General features: G+C 35.7%; 1 protein-coding gene across 11 annotated transcripts in view; it reads right to left on the bottom strand.

Moving 5' to 3' along the window:
* LOC123535350 (ras-specific guanine nucleotide-releasing factor RalGPS2-like) overlaps positions 1–16,412 on the bottom strand; it is a 138,523-nt gene that overhangs the window by 36,535 nt on the left and 85,576 nt on the right. Inside the window, exons 1-2 of one of the 11 annotated variants that reach the window (XM_053524475.1) lie at positions 7,328–7,662; positions 5,987–6,662 (exon numbers count right to left, since the gene is read on the bottom strand). The exons of 8 other annotated variants lie outside the window; for them this stretch is intronic. In XM_053524475.1, coding sequence (XP_053380450.1) covers positions 5,987–6,039 — 53 coding nt within the window. In that variant the 5' untranslated portion in view covers positions 6,040–6,662; positions 7,328–7,662. Of the gene's footprint in view, positions 1–5,986; positions 7,663–8,141; positions 8,186–16,412 lie in introns of those variants that run through there. 2 more of the 11 variants (XM_053524478.1, XM_053524474.1) reach the window with 2 other exon arrangements.

Raw genomic sequence — 16,412 nt, 5'->3', positions numbered from 1 at the left:
CTAAATTTAAGTCCCTTTCACATAACAAAATATTTACATTTGGGTGCAAATGTTTGTGTAGGCGCAAAATTGAATAAATTATATAAGGACTGGTTCACATGCAGTCAAGAGTTCTTTTCACTCCCGTCATTTAGCTTATAAAATTGGTTAGTGACGGATCACTTAAATAATTAATCAACAATTATTGATATCAATATTAATATTTATTTAACAAGACTTCAAAATTATTTCAATTTTATTTTCCAAACTAAAACAACGAAATATCACATTACTTGGTATGATTATAAAATTTTTAATTTTCCATTTTTCCCTTTTTGTAATGCACTTTTTTCTTTCCTTTTATTTAATGCATTAAAAATCAGTTCCAAAATACCTTTGCAGACAAATTTTGCACACAGGTGTAAATGATGCACAAGTGAACAACACTAACATAATTATAAAGGGTATTTACTTATAAAGTAATTTTTGTGAGGAATATGAAAACAATTTTTATCTTCTGAGGATTACCTAAACTATTAACTCACTGATACAAGATCTCCCACATAAAAAACCCTCCCCCTACCTGCTCAGTATGTATAGCTAGGGGTCTGACGAATCAGATGAGTTGCAACTGCACACGTTTCAACGCGTACGTGACCTTAGATCAGACTGGTCACCACAGTAGCTTTCCTCCTAAGCTAAGGATGTTTATGTGGACAATATTAATGTTACAAGGTAAGCAAATTCCAGAATGTGGCTGTATTGTCCAGGTAACATGATGATATGTTATCTATTTGTAAATATATATGTCTTCTGTCACATATAATGTCATTTATTTATTGTGACTGTCACAAAATGCAGCCTACCTCCTGTCAAACTGATTTTGTTACAAGTGTGGGAGTTAGGTAAAATAATCATTAAAAGCTGTGTAACAGTCTATTGATACATGACATCAGTTTAGTTTGTTGGATTTAACACTGCACAATGATAGGTCAATTATGGCGTCTTTCAGCTGTGACGGTGGAGGAAGACCCCAGATGCCCCTCTGTGCATTATTTCATCATGAGCAGGCACCTGGGTAGAACCACCGACCTTTCGTAAGCCAGCTGGATAGCTTCCTCACATGAAAAATTCAATGTCCCAAGTGAGGCTCGAACCCACATAAGATCAGTGACATCAAACTACTATAATAAAATAATATGTACACAATATATAATGGCACTAAAAATTGCTGTTTAAAGTTGGTCAATATTTCATCATATTTTGACAGAGACTATAAACTATGACCTGTTATACAGAGCTTAGATCCCTTTTAGAAATGTATGTATCAGGAAATTTTTCCCTTAAACATGAACATACTTAAAAGGGGGCCTTTTTTAAATTTTTACATATGCGTTTCATAGATAAAATATGAACAAGGCAGTCTGAAAGACAGCTATATCCCGTGCCGCTGTTATGGATAGTGAAAGGGTTGATGGTACTGGGCGGAAGCATTGACGTTAAGTATATCTCATAGTCCATATGTATCACAACATCTCGACATGGCTGACTCACGAGTTGTGACCTTGACCTTGAGCCAACATGGCTGACTCATGAGTTCTGCACATCATCTTGATGAGGTGATCATTTTGGAAATTGAATGTTCAAACATTTGAGTTGTGACCTTGACCTTGAGCTGGCATGGGTGAATTTTGAGTTCTTCACAATGTCATCGTCTTGATAAGGGGAATATTAGAGCCAAGTCATATTACAAGGGAGTCATGATGACCCTATATCGCTCACCTGTTAAACTAGGCCTTGGAATCATCAAGATAAACATTCTGACCAAGTTTCATGAAGATAAGAGTCATAAATAAGGCCTCTAGAGTGAAAACAACCTTTTCCTTTAATTTGAGCGGGTGACCTAGTTTTTCACTCCACATGACCCAGTTTCAAACTTCTTAAATGTGGCCTCTAGGGTGTTAACAAGCATTTCCTTTAATTTGACCCGGTGACCTAGTTTTTCACTCAACATGACCCAGTTTCTAATCTGACCTAGAGATAATCAAGATAAAAATTCTGTGCAAGTTTGTATCAAATCAAAGCATAAATGAAACCTCTATATCGCTGAAAGGACCAAAACAGAAAATTTTGCCCTTTCAGGGGCAGTAACTCTAGAATCCATGATGGAATCTAGTTGGTTTTCTAAAGGAAATGAGATCTTATTGTGACTTAAGTTGTGTGTGTGGTTGAAATCAAATGTAAAATGTCACTTCTATTGTGTTCTCAAGGTAAAAATAAACAAACTTTGGCTCTTTCAAGGGTCAATTAGGGCCTAACTCTGGAACCTATGACTGGATCTGACAGATTCATCATTGAATCCAAGATCTATTAATGTTAAAGATATCTTGCAAGTTTGTATTAAATCAAACCATAAATGAAGTCTATATGTGGCTGCAATAGCCAAAATAGCAAATTTTGACCCTTGGAAGGGCCATAACTCTGGAACCCATGATGGGATCTGGCCACTTTTCGAAAGGAATCGAGATATTATGCCAATACAAGTTGCACGTGCAAGTTTGATTAAAATTGATTGCAAAATGTGGACTCTATTTATTTATTTTATTTGGGCTTTATGGCGCACCAACACAGTATAGGTTATATGGCGCCAAACAGAACTACAAATTTTGGTTTCATATCTCAATTACATCAAAATAAAAACAAGAGGTATGGAAAAATGTGGACTCTATCGTGTTCACAAGCCCAAAAAGCAAATTTTGGCCATTTATGGGGCCATAACTCTGGAACCCATGAAGGGATCTGGCCAGTTTTGTAAAGGAACAGAGATATTATGCCAATACAAGTTTTGTGCAAGTTTGATTAAAATCAATTGCATAATGTGGTCTCTATCGTGTTCACAAGACACTATGGATGGACGCCGACGGACGATGGTCAACGGACATAGGGCGATCACAAAAGCCCACCTTGTCACTGTGTACTCATGAGTTCTGCACATCGTCTTGACAAGGTGATCATTTGACCCAAGTTTCATGAAAATCTTTCAAGGGGTTTAGGAGATACAGATCGGACATAAAATGGAAGGTTCAAGCCTCTCACCTTGAGCTTTGACTTTGACCTTGAGCCAACATGGCTGACTCATGAGTTCTGCATATTGTCTTGATCAGGTGATCATTCGACCCAAGTTTCATGAAAATCCTTCAAGAGGTTTAGGAGATACAGAGCGGACACAAAATGGATTATTTATTTATTTATTTGGGTTTTACGGCGCACCAACACAGTATAGGTTATATGGCGCCAAACAGGACTACAAATTTTGATTTCACATCTCATTTACATCGAAATAAAAACATGAAGGATGGAAGGACACAAAATGGAAGGCTCAAACCTTTCACCTTGAGTTATGAGCTTGAGCTGACATGGCTGATGGATGGATGGAGGGAAGGATGGATGGAGACTCGTGGTGGGGATTAACAAAAATACAAGTTTTAAAACAGTGTGAAGCTTCAAAATTCATGTTTATTTTCGATCTATCTTGGTTGCAACCAAGATGACAGAGCTTAGTAATAACACTTTTATCAACTAAATATACATGCAACTGTCAATGCAATCTTTGACAAAATATAATGCAATATCTGTTATCAAATTTATACTTATGCTAACATGGTTGGTCAATCATGGAAGGAAAGTCAAACTTTTTCTCCAGTCTAACATATCTGAATTTCTAAAATGGACTTGTTCAACATTCCATTTGGGCAATACCATTTATAATTCCAAGGGGTGTTCACTGAGAATTTACTGACTGAATAGGGAACAGTGCAGACCATGATCAGCACTCAGTGAACATACATAAGTGTAAGTGATATAGGTTGTTTAAGTTTCAAACAGATCCATTACCTGATCAAAATGATTATAACCTCACTCAAATGTGACACAAAGTTTGCTGTCTAATTGAAACTTAATAAATTATTACTTAAAAGCAAATTTATGTCTTTTTTATCCCTTTTAAAATGAACATTTGAGAAATTTATTTTAAAGCTGAAAGAACTTACCAGAAGATGAAAGAAATTGGCAGTGAAATTTAAAAACAAAATGTCTTAATACCTAATTTACGCCACTGACTGACCTTAAAATAAAATTTAATATGGAAGATAATATAACGGAGTGTCCCTCTATTTACCTTTAACAATCGGTTACAACATTAGATAAAAAGTTCAATGTTTTAATAAGGCCGCTTTATCAAATCTAAAACTTAATATGACAGATGGGGTATCTTATAATACCTTGGACACCTACTAAATCTATTCTTACCCTGAACACCTACTTACATGAAGGATGCACCCAGGTGACAATCAGAAGAGGCCAGTATTTAAGAGAATAATCTTGTGATAAAAGAAGAGACAATAAGAGAAGGCGAGGATCAAAGACCTTTTGGTATATTACTTTGTATTGATAAAACGGAATGTTACAAAGTGTGAAAATATTGATCAGCAATCATCTTGAGTATGCTGACACACCTAAGACAGACAACTTATTGATCAATCTATTAATAAATAATTCAAAAACACTTAGAACAATAGTAAAACCCTTGAAAACAAAGCCACACAAAGTGTGACAAGTGCAGTTTGCAATATAAACACAGAATTACCTAATACTTTGTAACAGTTGATATTTCTTGTGAAATTTCCTCTCCACATCCCACTTCTTTCTCTCTGCATGTCATTAATCACAATATCAATGTACTGTCTATACAGACAACTTGGTAAAATATATCAACACAAATATTATTACCATATCCATAAACAAGGAACAAGGGGACCATGTTAGCCTATATGGTTCACCTGAGTTCTTGTACAAGTTTTGTATCCTAAATGGAAAACAGCAATTTTCACTCAATTAATGGTCATAACTCTGGTGCAGCTAACTTGCCAACAGTGGCCCCTACTGAACTGCATGTCTGTGATATTCTGGCCATATCCATTTTATGTGATCTTCATGAAGACTGCTCTTAAAATGAGGGCTCTAATACATGTAATATGTTACCAATGTGAAATCCAGTAATTAAAAAAAATTCCAAGGGCAATGACTCTGATATGGTTACAACTTGCCAATTACCAACTTTGTTATGGCCATAATTAAACATCTGTATGAGTTAATGAAATTTACCAAAGAAATATGCAGCTGCTGCAATAATCTTGCCTATAATAAAACATGTTTGATATTTTGTTTACTGTATTTAATATATTATGTAAGTTCCATGATGACTGCTCAAGATATGTGGCATTTAATATGTTATCATTTTGAAATGCTAAATATTTTTAGTAAATTATAGTGTCTGTACAATTTCTCCTACACATTAAGAAAAGTGCTGTATTTTAGTAATTATTACCTTTACCTTTATTTTGCAATTTTCTTATAAGATTCTTTCACTTATTGTAGATGCAGATTGGAATATCTAGCTCTCCGGTAACTGTTTAGGTGGTAACATGGCTATGCCAAGTTACCATTTAAACAGTTACCCGAAAGCCGATTCCCATCTGCATCAACAGCCAGTAATTTTTTTCATAAATAACATTTTCTGAATGGAGACATACTATTATAAGGAACAAAGTATTTGATTGTTATCAACATCATATTATCAACAGTTGATGAGAGCGAAACCCACTGTCATGTTATAACTTTGCTAATAAGTATTTTTTCAGCTGTAATGATAGAATAGTTTGTAGAATATTCAAATTTTTCAGTCGGTTTTATTGTTTTCAGTAAATCTATTCAATAGTTTTCATAAACAGGATGTATGTCATAATGTTACAAAGTCAAAAACAATAATGCCTCTGCTCTGGCAATTTTGGCTAGGCCACAAAATTTGCCATTTGGCAGTCTAAAGTTAAAGTGACTTTAGGAAAACCAATCTTAAATTAGCAAACCATGCAAGGTAAGCATGCAAAAAGATGGCACAAAGACAGTTCAGAGTGCCTACAATTCAGTTAATGGACAGAATTATATTTACCATTGTGTAACTTTCAGTAACTGGACACCACAGCGTTCAAACACGTCAGTCATTTTCCTTCCTTGCTGTCACAAAATCAGCAATGTATAAGGACTAGCTCTGCCTCCTTCGTATATTCTTTTTTTTTTGCATATAATGTTATAATATTATAACAGTCTGTTCCAGGTGTACCAACAATGAAATGACCTTTACTGAAGCTATATAATCATTGTTTAGTAGTAGTATATCCTGATGAAAGTTCAATTATCAATCAATTATCATTCAAGTAGTAAAATGTTGTTCTGTCGGACTGTCCAACTTTGATCACTTGAATACTTTGATACACCAAAAAAATGCATGAGTCATACCTCACATGAAAACACTTATGTTTTACAGTAATACAAAATGTAGTATTTTATCAACAAAAAAGCTGCAACTGCTACTGGTTTTCCTGCCAGGACTCCCTGTACCACCTCACCTTCTGGAAAACCAGGTAATAAAGTATAAATTATCCAAATCCTTTATATTCCACAACTTGTTAACATATCCTACAGAGATTTTGTCTCCATGTTTTTTCAGTTATAAGGAAGCTTTTCAGTTGGTGATATCTCAGGTATATTTATTTTCTATTGTCAGTGCAATTATAATCTTCCTGGTATCAATATACTGATAGGAGCAAATCATCACCAAAAATATGCTGTAATAAATTTAGACCCATTATTAATTGTTGATTATTGTATAAATAGGTGTAGGGATACAGATCTGGCGTTACCTGTCCAGCTGTTTGTCCGTCCGTCCAAAACTGAAAATGTCTTAAATCAAGAAGTGTTTTAATTAGAATCACCAAACCTTGTATAGATAGGTTGATTTATTTCTACATAATATGTTCATCAACATGGTATTATTGATTAGCATATGACCTTTGCTCACATACAGTATTATCCCCATTGACCCAGTAAAAACACAGTTTTCCCCCTTGTTCTGGTAAAAAAATAAGGATTTTGGACTGCATCTAGCTAAGCTATAGACGATTCTTCATGGAACTTTACTCTAATGAAGACCACTACAGGGTGGTAGTGCATGCGCACAACTTTCGTCAGGATTACTTATGTTACTTCAGGGTTATTGCCCTTTGTTTTATATTCCATATATTCCACATAAAGTAATCCATTGACGGATCCTCATGAAATTTAACACAAATACAAATCACAATAGGGTGGTGGTGCATGCAAAGCTTTTATCAGGATCCTTTCAGTAACTACAGAGTTATTGCCTTTTAATCATTCTAAAATTCATAAATACTTGATATCTTGAAATCAAATAAGATCTTTCAAAGTGCAATCCCCGCATTCACATAACAACCTTTTCAGCTGGGGATATAAATTCAGTGAATTTTCTTGTTTCATGAATAGCCATTTTGCCAAATTCAAAAGTTTCGAGGTTTCTCACGAAGAATTCCCAAGCTAAGAATCACTCTGAACTAAATTCTTCCCACTGACACAAGTCAAGATAATTCTTTGTTAAATCCATCAATATTTCTAGTAAATCTAGGTTTCTGTCATACATCTAACTTTCTTTTCCTTTCCACATTATGATATATGTATAGTAACAACAATCCAACTGTTTTTCGAAAACATTATTGCATATAAGTAGTATTTAACACCATTTTTGAAGTACAAGTTCTTCCCGAACCACTCGAGACCAATTAGAATTCGCCCTCGGAACCTACTACAGTCTAATTTGTTCAAAGTACATCTCTTCAAGGGGACGAAACACTCATCGTCACGTACGAGCAGGAAGTTTGAAAGGTCAGTTCTTCCTGCTAAGAATTGTCCGCCCATTTAATAAAGAATAATTGCCAAATTATACTCGTTTTGTAGCCATGTTATTATTTAAAATTACCCAAAATTAATAATATTGAATGTAAGCACTTTAGTACATCAAATAATACAAAACTAAATGTTATACATGTACATACCATTTATGAATGTACATACATGCAATGCACTCTTGACTATAAATAGCAAAATGCATGAACAGGATTTACGAAAATTGTTACACTACTTAAATACTTAATTTACTTACTCTATCTAGAAAATCAATTTGAACCATATACGCAACATCCTTTATTCTTACACAATAACAACAAAACAAAATATTGAGAAAATTATCTTACGAGAATGGCCAATTCCAGCATTTGAACATAAGAACATTGATTCAAAACAGAATGTTTTCACGTTCCCAGACGTATGTTCTTCAGAACAGCAAGGACAGATTTTCTATCGGAGTCAAGCAATTATTGGGAAAGACTAGGCTGTGGTGGTGATTCAGCACTAGCATTGTGTCTCAGTTATTGATTGATCAGAAATCAGAATTAAAGTCTCAAGTAACAGACATAATTATTGTTGATGACGATTACTTTCAGGAACCGTTTATTGGTAATTATATCAAACAGAAAACAACAGACGTTACAGCCAATGTCCTATAATGACTTATTTTCAAGAGAAAAACAGAACAAGACGATCATTGATATACAATAATGAATCTACAAGAAGTATATCAATTTCTAACTGTAGGGTCATTGACTGAACACAAGAGGGCCATGATGGCCCTATATCGCTCACCTGTTATCATTGCACTTGAGGACAAGACGGTCCTCAGAAAAGATATCTCAGTCCAAAGGACAGGAACAACAAAGGGAAGAAATTTAACCAAAAAGAAAAAAAAAAACTTACAAGGTATAGATATGTCAAAATACACCTAAAAATTGGAGGTATCATCCATGTTGTACCACAGAAAAGTGGTCTCGGTTTTTCCCTACGGCCAATAATAAAAAAGTTACTAAAAATAAGCTATTTAAAGAAACCTAAAAGGGAAGTAATAAAAAAAAATATTGTAAGTGAACAAAAGAAGGATCTGCCAAATAAACCTGCTGACATAAATGAAATTTCAGATCAGTATCTTCATTAGTTATGGAGATATACCCATTTTAATTTGAAATAAAGGGAGGTAATTTGACATAAAATCAGTCCATAGTTATCTACCCTGATTGTCTCAGTCCAACTCATAACAATAATGAAATTTCAAATAAGTCCTATAAGTACTTACTGATATAAATCCATTTTGATTACAATCAGGGGAGGTAATCAGATATAAAATAACTCTGGAACCTTCGATTGGATCTGATTTGTCATGGAATCCAAGATTTATTGTTGTTGAAGATATTTTGGAAGTCTGTATCAGATAAAACCATAAATGAAGTCTCTATATGGCTGCAAAAGCCAAAATAGCCAATTTTGGACCTTTAAGGGGCCATAACTCTGGAACCCATGATGGAATCTGGCCAGTTCAAGAAAGGAAGCAAGATCTTGTGGTGATACAAGTTGTGTGCAAGTTTGGTTAAAATCAAATCATAAATGAAGCTGCTATTGTGCAGACAATGTCAAAATAGCTAATTCTGGCCCTTTCAGGGGCCATAAATCTGGAACCCATAATGGAATCTGGTCCGTTCAAGAAAAGAACCAAGATCTTATGGTGACACAAGTTTTGTGCAAGTTTGATTAAATTCAAATCATAAATGAAGCTGCTATTGTGCAGACAATGTCAAAATAGCTAATTCTGGCCCTTTCAGGGGTCATTACTCTGGAACCCATAATGGAATCTGGCCAGTTCAAGAAAGGAACCAAGATCTTATGGTGATACAAGTTATGTGCAAGTTTGGTTAAATTCAAATCATAAATGAAGCTGCTATTGTGCAGACAAGGTCAAAATAGCTAATTCTGGCCCTTTCAGGGGCCATAACTCTGGAACCCATAATGGAATCTGGCCAGTTCAAGAAAGGAACCAAGATCTTATGGTGATACAAGTTGTGTGCCAGTTTGGTAAAAATCAAATCATAAATAAAGCTGCTATTGTGCAGACAAGGTCAAAATAGCTAATTCTGGCCCTTTCAGGGGCCATTACTCTAGAACCCATAATAGGATCTGGCCAGTTCAAGAAAGGAACCGTGATCTTATGGTGATACAAGTTGTGTGCAAGTTTGGTTAAAATAAAATCATAAATGAAACCACTATCGTGCAGACAAGAAATTGTTGACGCACGGACTGACGACGGACGAAGGGTGATCACAAAAGCTCACCTTGTCACTATGTGACAGGTGAGCTAAAAATAAAAAATCGAGATATATTTGATAGCAACTTCAGTAATCATTGTCTCACATAGACCACTTGCTAAAGTATCTTCATTTTCTTTCTCTTTGATCATAGTTGAGTGAAACAGCTTCATTTTCATTTGCTTTGTGACAGTTTGAAAAGTTAACAGTGGTAACCATATAAAATTATGATGAACAATGATCTTTAACTACCAATGTTAGGAAGCCCATTTATATTTCAAACAGTCTGTATTCAGACAGTTCCAGCACTACCTAAAACCCTGTATCACTGCAAAAGACTATCTACCTGTCTCTAAAGTCTGTATTCAGAGTTTTCCAGCACTATCTGAAACATTATAACATTATATCACTGCAATAGACTGTCTACCTATCTATAAAATCTGTACTCCGACTGTTCCAGTACTACCTAAAACACTGTATCAGTAAAACAGACTGGCTACCTGTTTTCTGCAGTCTGTATTCAGTGTTCTAGCATTACCTGAAGCAATATATCATTACAACTGACTGGCTATCTGTCTTTTAAAAAATCTGTAGATTCCTTGCTTTACAGTGACAAGGGCATGTACTCTTTCTTGTATAATAGCAAGGCGAATGAACTCAAATATCACAGTATTGATCAAGTCTTTCTGTGCACTTAAATGCATTAATTTTTTTCACGAGCACTTTGTTCAAAACTGCACGTTCTACTGACACATGGGAAATAAGACAAGTAATACTTTCTCGCTGTTAACCAAAATGGTGAGAAAATAACAACTAAATGTGCAACTGAATACACAAAAAATGCCTGCAAGATAGGAATTTACATGTAAACTAATCATACTGGATACATTAAAATGCATCATTTGTCTCATAAAAACAGAATTAGGAACCTGTTTGATTGCTGCAGTTCATTCTGCATTTGCATTTGATAATAAGATATCTGGCAGCAAGTGACATGGGCCTGACAAGGACATCTAAACTCAGTGGGATCTACACTGGAAATTCAGTCTCTGGTTTACAACAAAATATGACAGCCATAAAAAAGCTTCTTATTCATATAACATGCATCTGCTGCATTTTCATTATTGGTATTTTCATTAGGTATTTTCAGTACTATAACAGCTGTAGAATACGGTACCAAGAACAAGAGCACTGCCTTGCGGGTGCAGATGCTCATGTGATTTTTTTGTCTCTGTATAATAGAAATATTGTCCTACCCATGATTTTCTAAGTTCAAAAGGGGCCATAATTCTTGCAAAAAGCAATGTACAGTTATGTTTCTTGCTGTGCAGAGTCAGTTTTTAACGGCAAATAACTGCTCCAAGTTTTAAAGCAATAGCTTTGATAGTTTAGGAGAAAAGTTGACCTAAACACAAAACTTAACCAAGAAATCTGATATTTTTTAAGTCCAAAGGGACCATAATTCTTGCAAAAAGCAGGATGGAGATATGTTTCTTGCTGTACAGAGTCAGCTATTGATGGTGAACAAGTGTTGCAAGTTTTAAAGCAATAGCTTTGATAGTTTAGGAGAAAAGCTAACCTAAACATAAAACTTAACTAGGCAATGCCAATGCCAATTTTAACGCCGACGCTGACGCCTAATAAAAATAACTCATCATTTTTTTTCCAAAAAATCAGATGAGCTAAAAATGAACATGCTGATCACTTTTTATCAGTCACCTTATGTTATGGTTATTTTTTCAATTATTGGTTCTAATGCTGCAACTTTGTTTCAATTACGGATTCCAGGGCTGAAATCAATGGTTCCAGGCCCGCAATCTTGTCTCAATTATTGGCTCAAAGCAGCAATTAATATTTTCATGCAAGTCATCATTAACCAAATTTGCAAAGATTTTTCATTTGGGAAAAAAACACCTTGTTTTACTTTGGGTAATGCAACATAATATACATACAACCTATCAAACAATACATGAAAGTGGCACTGGTATTACCAAAATAACTTTAAAAGATGAAACGGACAAGCGCAAGTTTTAGATAGATGGAAAAAATGTATTGCGCAAATAAATTGCACTGCTTGCTTGCAGTGCATCGCAGATAACCTGGTTTGAGCAATGCACAACTCATAATCATAACTCCTGGATTTATGGAAAAACAAATTTCAGCAATACCAAGTTAATCCATTATTGATGTTGTCTTTAAGTTTCACATAAAACTATATCCCAACAGGTTAGACCGATTATTACATTTTCTGGTAACCAACTTTATGAATTGATCATGGGTGGAATTAATGTCTTCAACATCCTCCCTTACTGAAGTGATGCCAATATTCAAAGTCAGGAATTGCAGACAAAAAAACAATCAATCACAATATTTATGGAACAGAACTGTGTAAATATAGAAACAGTTATACATAAATCAGCTCCTGTCATGCTTTGAGCATTTATTTGTACTTTATATTTCAGCGATTTCTAAAGCTTTTCTAAAAATTTATAAAAGAGGGCCGAGATGGCCATAGGTCGCTCACCAGAGTAACACACCATAACAGTGTAAACATGTTTTACCTAGTGATTTCATGGAGACAAATATTCTGACCAACTTTTATTAAGACTGGACCAAAAAACGTGACCTCTTGAGAGTAAACAAGCATTTTCTTTGATCTGACCTAGTGACCTAGCTTTTTACCCCACATGACCCAGATTCGAACTTTTCCAAAATTTCATGAAAACAAACATTCTGACAAAGTTTCGGGAAGATTGGAGCAAAAATGTGGCCTCTAGAGTGTATACAAGCTTTTCCTTTGATTTGACCTAGTGACCTAGTTTTTGATCCCACGTGACCCAAATTTAAAATAATCCAAGACTTCATGATAACAAGCATTCTGATAATGTTTTATGAAGATAGAATCAAAAATGTGCCCACTAGGGTGTAAACAAGCTTATTCTTTGATTTGACCTGGTGACCTAGTTTTTGACCCCATATGACCCAGATAAAAATTCATGCATATTTCATGCAGACAAACATTCTGACCAAGTTTCATGCACATCAAATGAACAAGAGTGTTTAAACAAGCTTTTCTTTTGATCTGACCAGGTGACCAAGTTTTTGAACCCAATTGACCCAGTTTTGAATTTAGCCTAGGAATCATCAAAATAAACACTCTGACCAAGTTTCATGAAGATAGGATCATAAATGTGGCCTTAAGAGTGTATAAGGATCCTACATGCCTGCCTGTGTAAGACGGGGTTTTCCCTACCCGAGGGACAGTGTGTAATGGAAAACCGAGCGTTAGCGAGGTTTTTTATCCATGCTGTCCCGAGGGTAGGGAAAACAGCTGTCTTACACAGGCAGACATATTAGATAATTTTTCTTGCCTATCATGTTCAAAATAGATCGTGGAGACAAATAGGTTTGGGTATTTCCTGACATTATTTATAAAGTTTATGACGTCACAATGGTACCAGTACTATGTGACGTCACCTAAGTGCACGCTATTTTAGACAAGGTTTTTCCCTAGGGAAAGACAGGAATATCTATCCCTGACGCCTGCTCGGATAAATGTATACTTTCCCCGCTAGGTAGGCAAGAATTAACAAGCTTTTCCTTTGATTTGACCGGGTGACCTAGTTTTTGACCCCATATGACCCAATTTTGATCTTGGCCTAGAAATCATCAAGATTAATATTCTGACCAAGTTTCATGAAGAGAGGGTCATAAATCTGGCCTCTAGATTGTTAACAAGCTTTTCTTTTGATTTGACCTGATGACCTAGTTTTTGACCCGGCATGATCCAGTTTCGTTCCAAGCCTAGAAATCATCCAGATAATCATTTTCTGCAAGTTTGTATAAAATCAAAGCATAAATGAAACCTCTATATGGCTTAAAAGGCATGCAAAAGCCAAAGTAGCAACTTTTGGCTCTTTAAGGGGCCATAACTCTGGAACCCATGATGAGATCTGGCCAGTTTTCAAAAGGAACTGAGATATTATGCCAATACAAGTTGTGTGCAAGTCTGATTAAAGTTGATTGCAAAATGTGGCCTCTATCGTGTTCACAAGCCAAAAATATCAAATTCTGGCCATTTAAGGGCCCATTACTCTGGAACCCATGATGGGATCTGGCCAGTTTTTAAAAGAAACCAAGATATTATGCCAATACAAGTTGTGTGCAAGTTTGATTCAAGTTGATTGCAAAATGTGGTCTCTATCGTGTTCACAAGCCAAAATATCAAATTCTGGCCATTTAAGGGCCCATAACTCTGGAACCCATGATGGGATCTGGCCAGTTTTCGAAAGGAACTGAGATATTATGCCAATACAAGTTGTGTGCAAGTTTGATTAAAATTGATTGCAAAATGTGGTCTCTATCGTGTTCACAAGAAATTGTGGACGGACTGACGACGGACGAAGGGCGATCACAAAAGCTCACCCTGTCACTACATGTCAGTTGAGCTAAAAAGGGAGGTAATTCAACTAGATTTTTTGACCGAGGGGACAACAGAAATACAAGAGCGAAAACAAAGGAAGAGACAGCCTAGAAAGCTCAGACCCAAGCTTGGCATATTGAACAAGAGGACCATGATGGTCCTGAATCGCTCACCTCTTCCAACATGACCCAGTTTTGAGTATGACATCGTTTTTTCTATTATTTGACATAGTGACCTAGTTTTTGAGCTCATGTGACCCAGTTTTGAACCTGACCTAGATATTATCAAGATAAAAATTCTGACCAATTTTCATGAAGATCCATTGAAAAATATGGTCTCTAGTGAGGTCACAAGGTTTTTCTATTATTTGACCTATTGACCTAGTTTTCGAAGGTCGTGACCCTGTTTTGAACTTTACCTAGATATCATCAAGGTGAACATTCTCACTAATTTTCATGAAGATCTCATGAAAAATATGGCCTCTAGAGAGGTCACAAGGTTTTTCTATTTTTATACCTACTGGCCTAGTTTTTGACCGCACGTGACCCAGTTTCGAAACTGACCTAGATATCATCAAGGTGAACATTCAGATCAATTTTCATGAAGATCCATTGAAAAAATATGGCCTCTAGAGAAGTCAAAAGATTTTAATAATTTTAGACCTACTGACCTAGTTTTTGACCGCAGTTGACCCAGTTTCAAACTTGACCTAGATATCATCAAGATGAACATTCAGACCAACTTTCATACAGATCCGATGAAAAATATGGCCTTTAGAGAGGTCACAAGGTTTTTCTATTATTTGACCTACTGACCTAGTTTTTGAAGGCATGTGACCCACTTTCGAACTTGACCTAGATATCATCAAGATGAACATTCAGACCAACTTTCATACAAATCCCATAAAAAATATGGCCTCTAGAGAGGTCACAAGGTTTTTCATTATTTGACCTACTGACCTAGTTTTTGATGGCACGTGACCCACTTTCAAACTTGACCTAGATATCATCAAGGTGAACATTCTGACCAATTTTTATGAAGATCTCATGAAATATATGGCCTCTAGAGAGGTCACAAGGTTTTTCTATTTTTAGACCTACTGACCTAGTTTTTGATGGCACGTGACCCAGTTTCGAACTTGACCTAGATATCATCAAGACGAACATTCAGACCAACTTTCATACAGATCCCATGAAAAATATGGCCTCTAGAGAGGTCATAAGGTTTTTCTATTATTTGACCTACTGACCAATACTAGTTTTTGACGGCACGTGACCCAGTTTCGAACTTGACCTAGATATCATCAAGGTGAACATTCTAACCAATTTTCATGAAGATCTTGTGAAATATATGGCCTCTAGAGGTCACAAGGGTTTTCTATTTTTAGACCTACTGACCTAGTTTTTGAAGGCACGTGACCCAGTTTCAAACTTGACCTAGATATCATCAAGGTTAACAATCTGACCAATTTTCATGAAGATCTTGTGAAATATATGGCCTCTAGAGAGGTCACAAGGTTTTTCTATTTTTAGACCTACTGACCTAGTTTTTGACGGCACGTGACCCAGTTTCGAACTTGACCTAGATATCATCAAGATAAACATTCTGACCGTAAAGATCGATTGAAAAATGTGACCTCTAATGTGGTCACAAGCAAAAGTTTACGGACGCACGCATGGACGGACGACGGACACCGCGCGATCACAAAAGCTCACCTTGTCACTTTGTGACAGGTGAGCTAAAAACTTAACGGTGCCATTCTGGCATATGCATATGCAGGCAATAAATGTATGACCAAAGACTTTTCTGTTGAAAAGAGCAACATATCCATAATCACAACAGCAGTCTGAGAGACAGCTATATTACCCACTGCTGTGTAAAAAGATTTTTAGGGGAAGGGTTGGGCGGAGGGT

This window comes from Mercenaria mercenaria, chromosome 15 (assembly GCF_021730395.1).
Source record: "Mercenaria mercenaria strain notata chromosome 15, MADL_Memer_1, whole genome shotgun sequence".
Lineage (NCBI taxonomy): Eukaryota > Metazoa > Mollusca > Bivalvia > Venerida > Veneridae > Mercenaria > Mercenaria mercenaria.
Note: the sequence above shows the minus strand (reverse complement) of the source record. Positions and strands in the feature narration are given on the sequence as shown.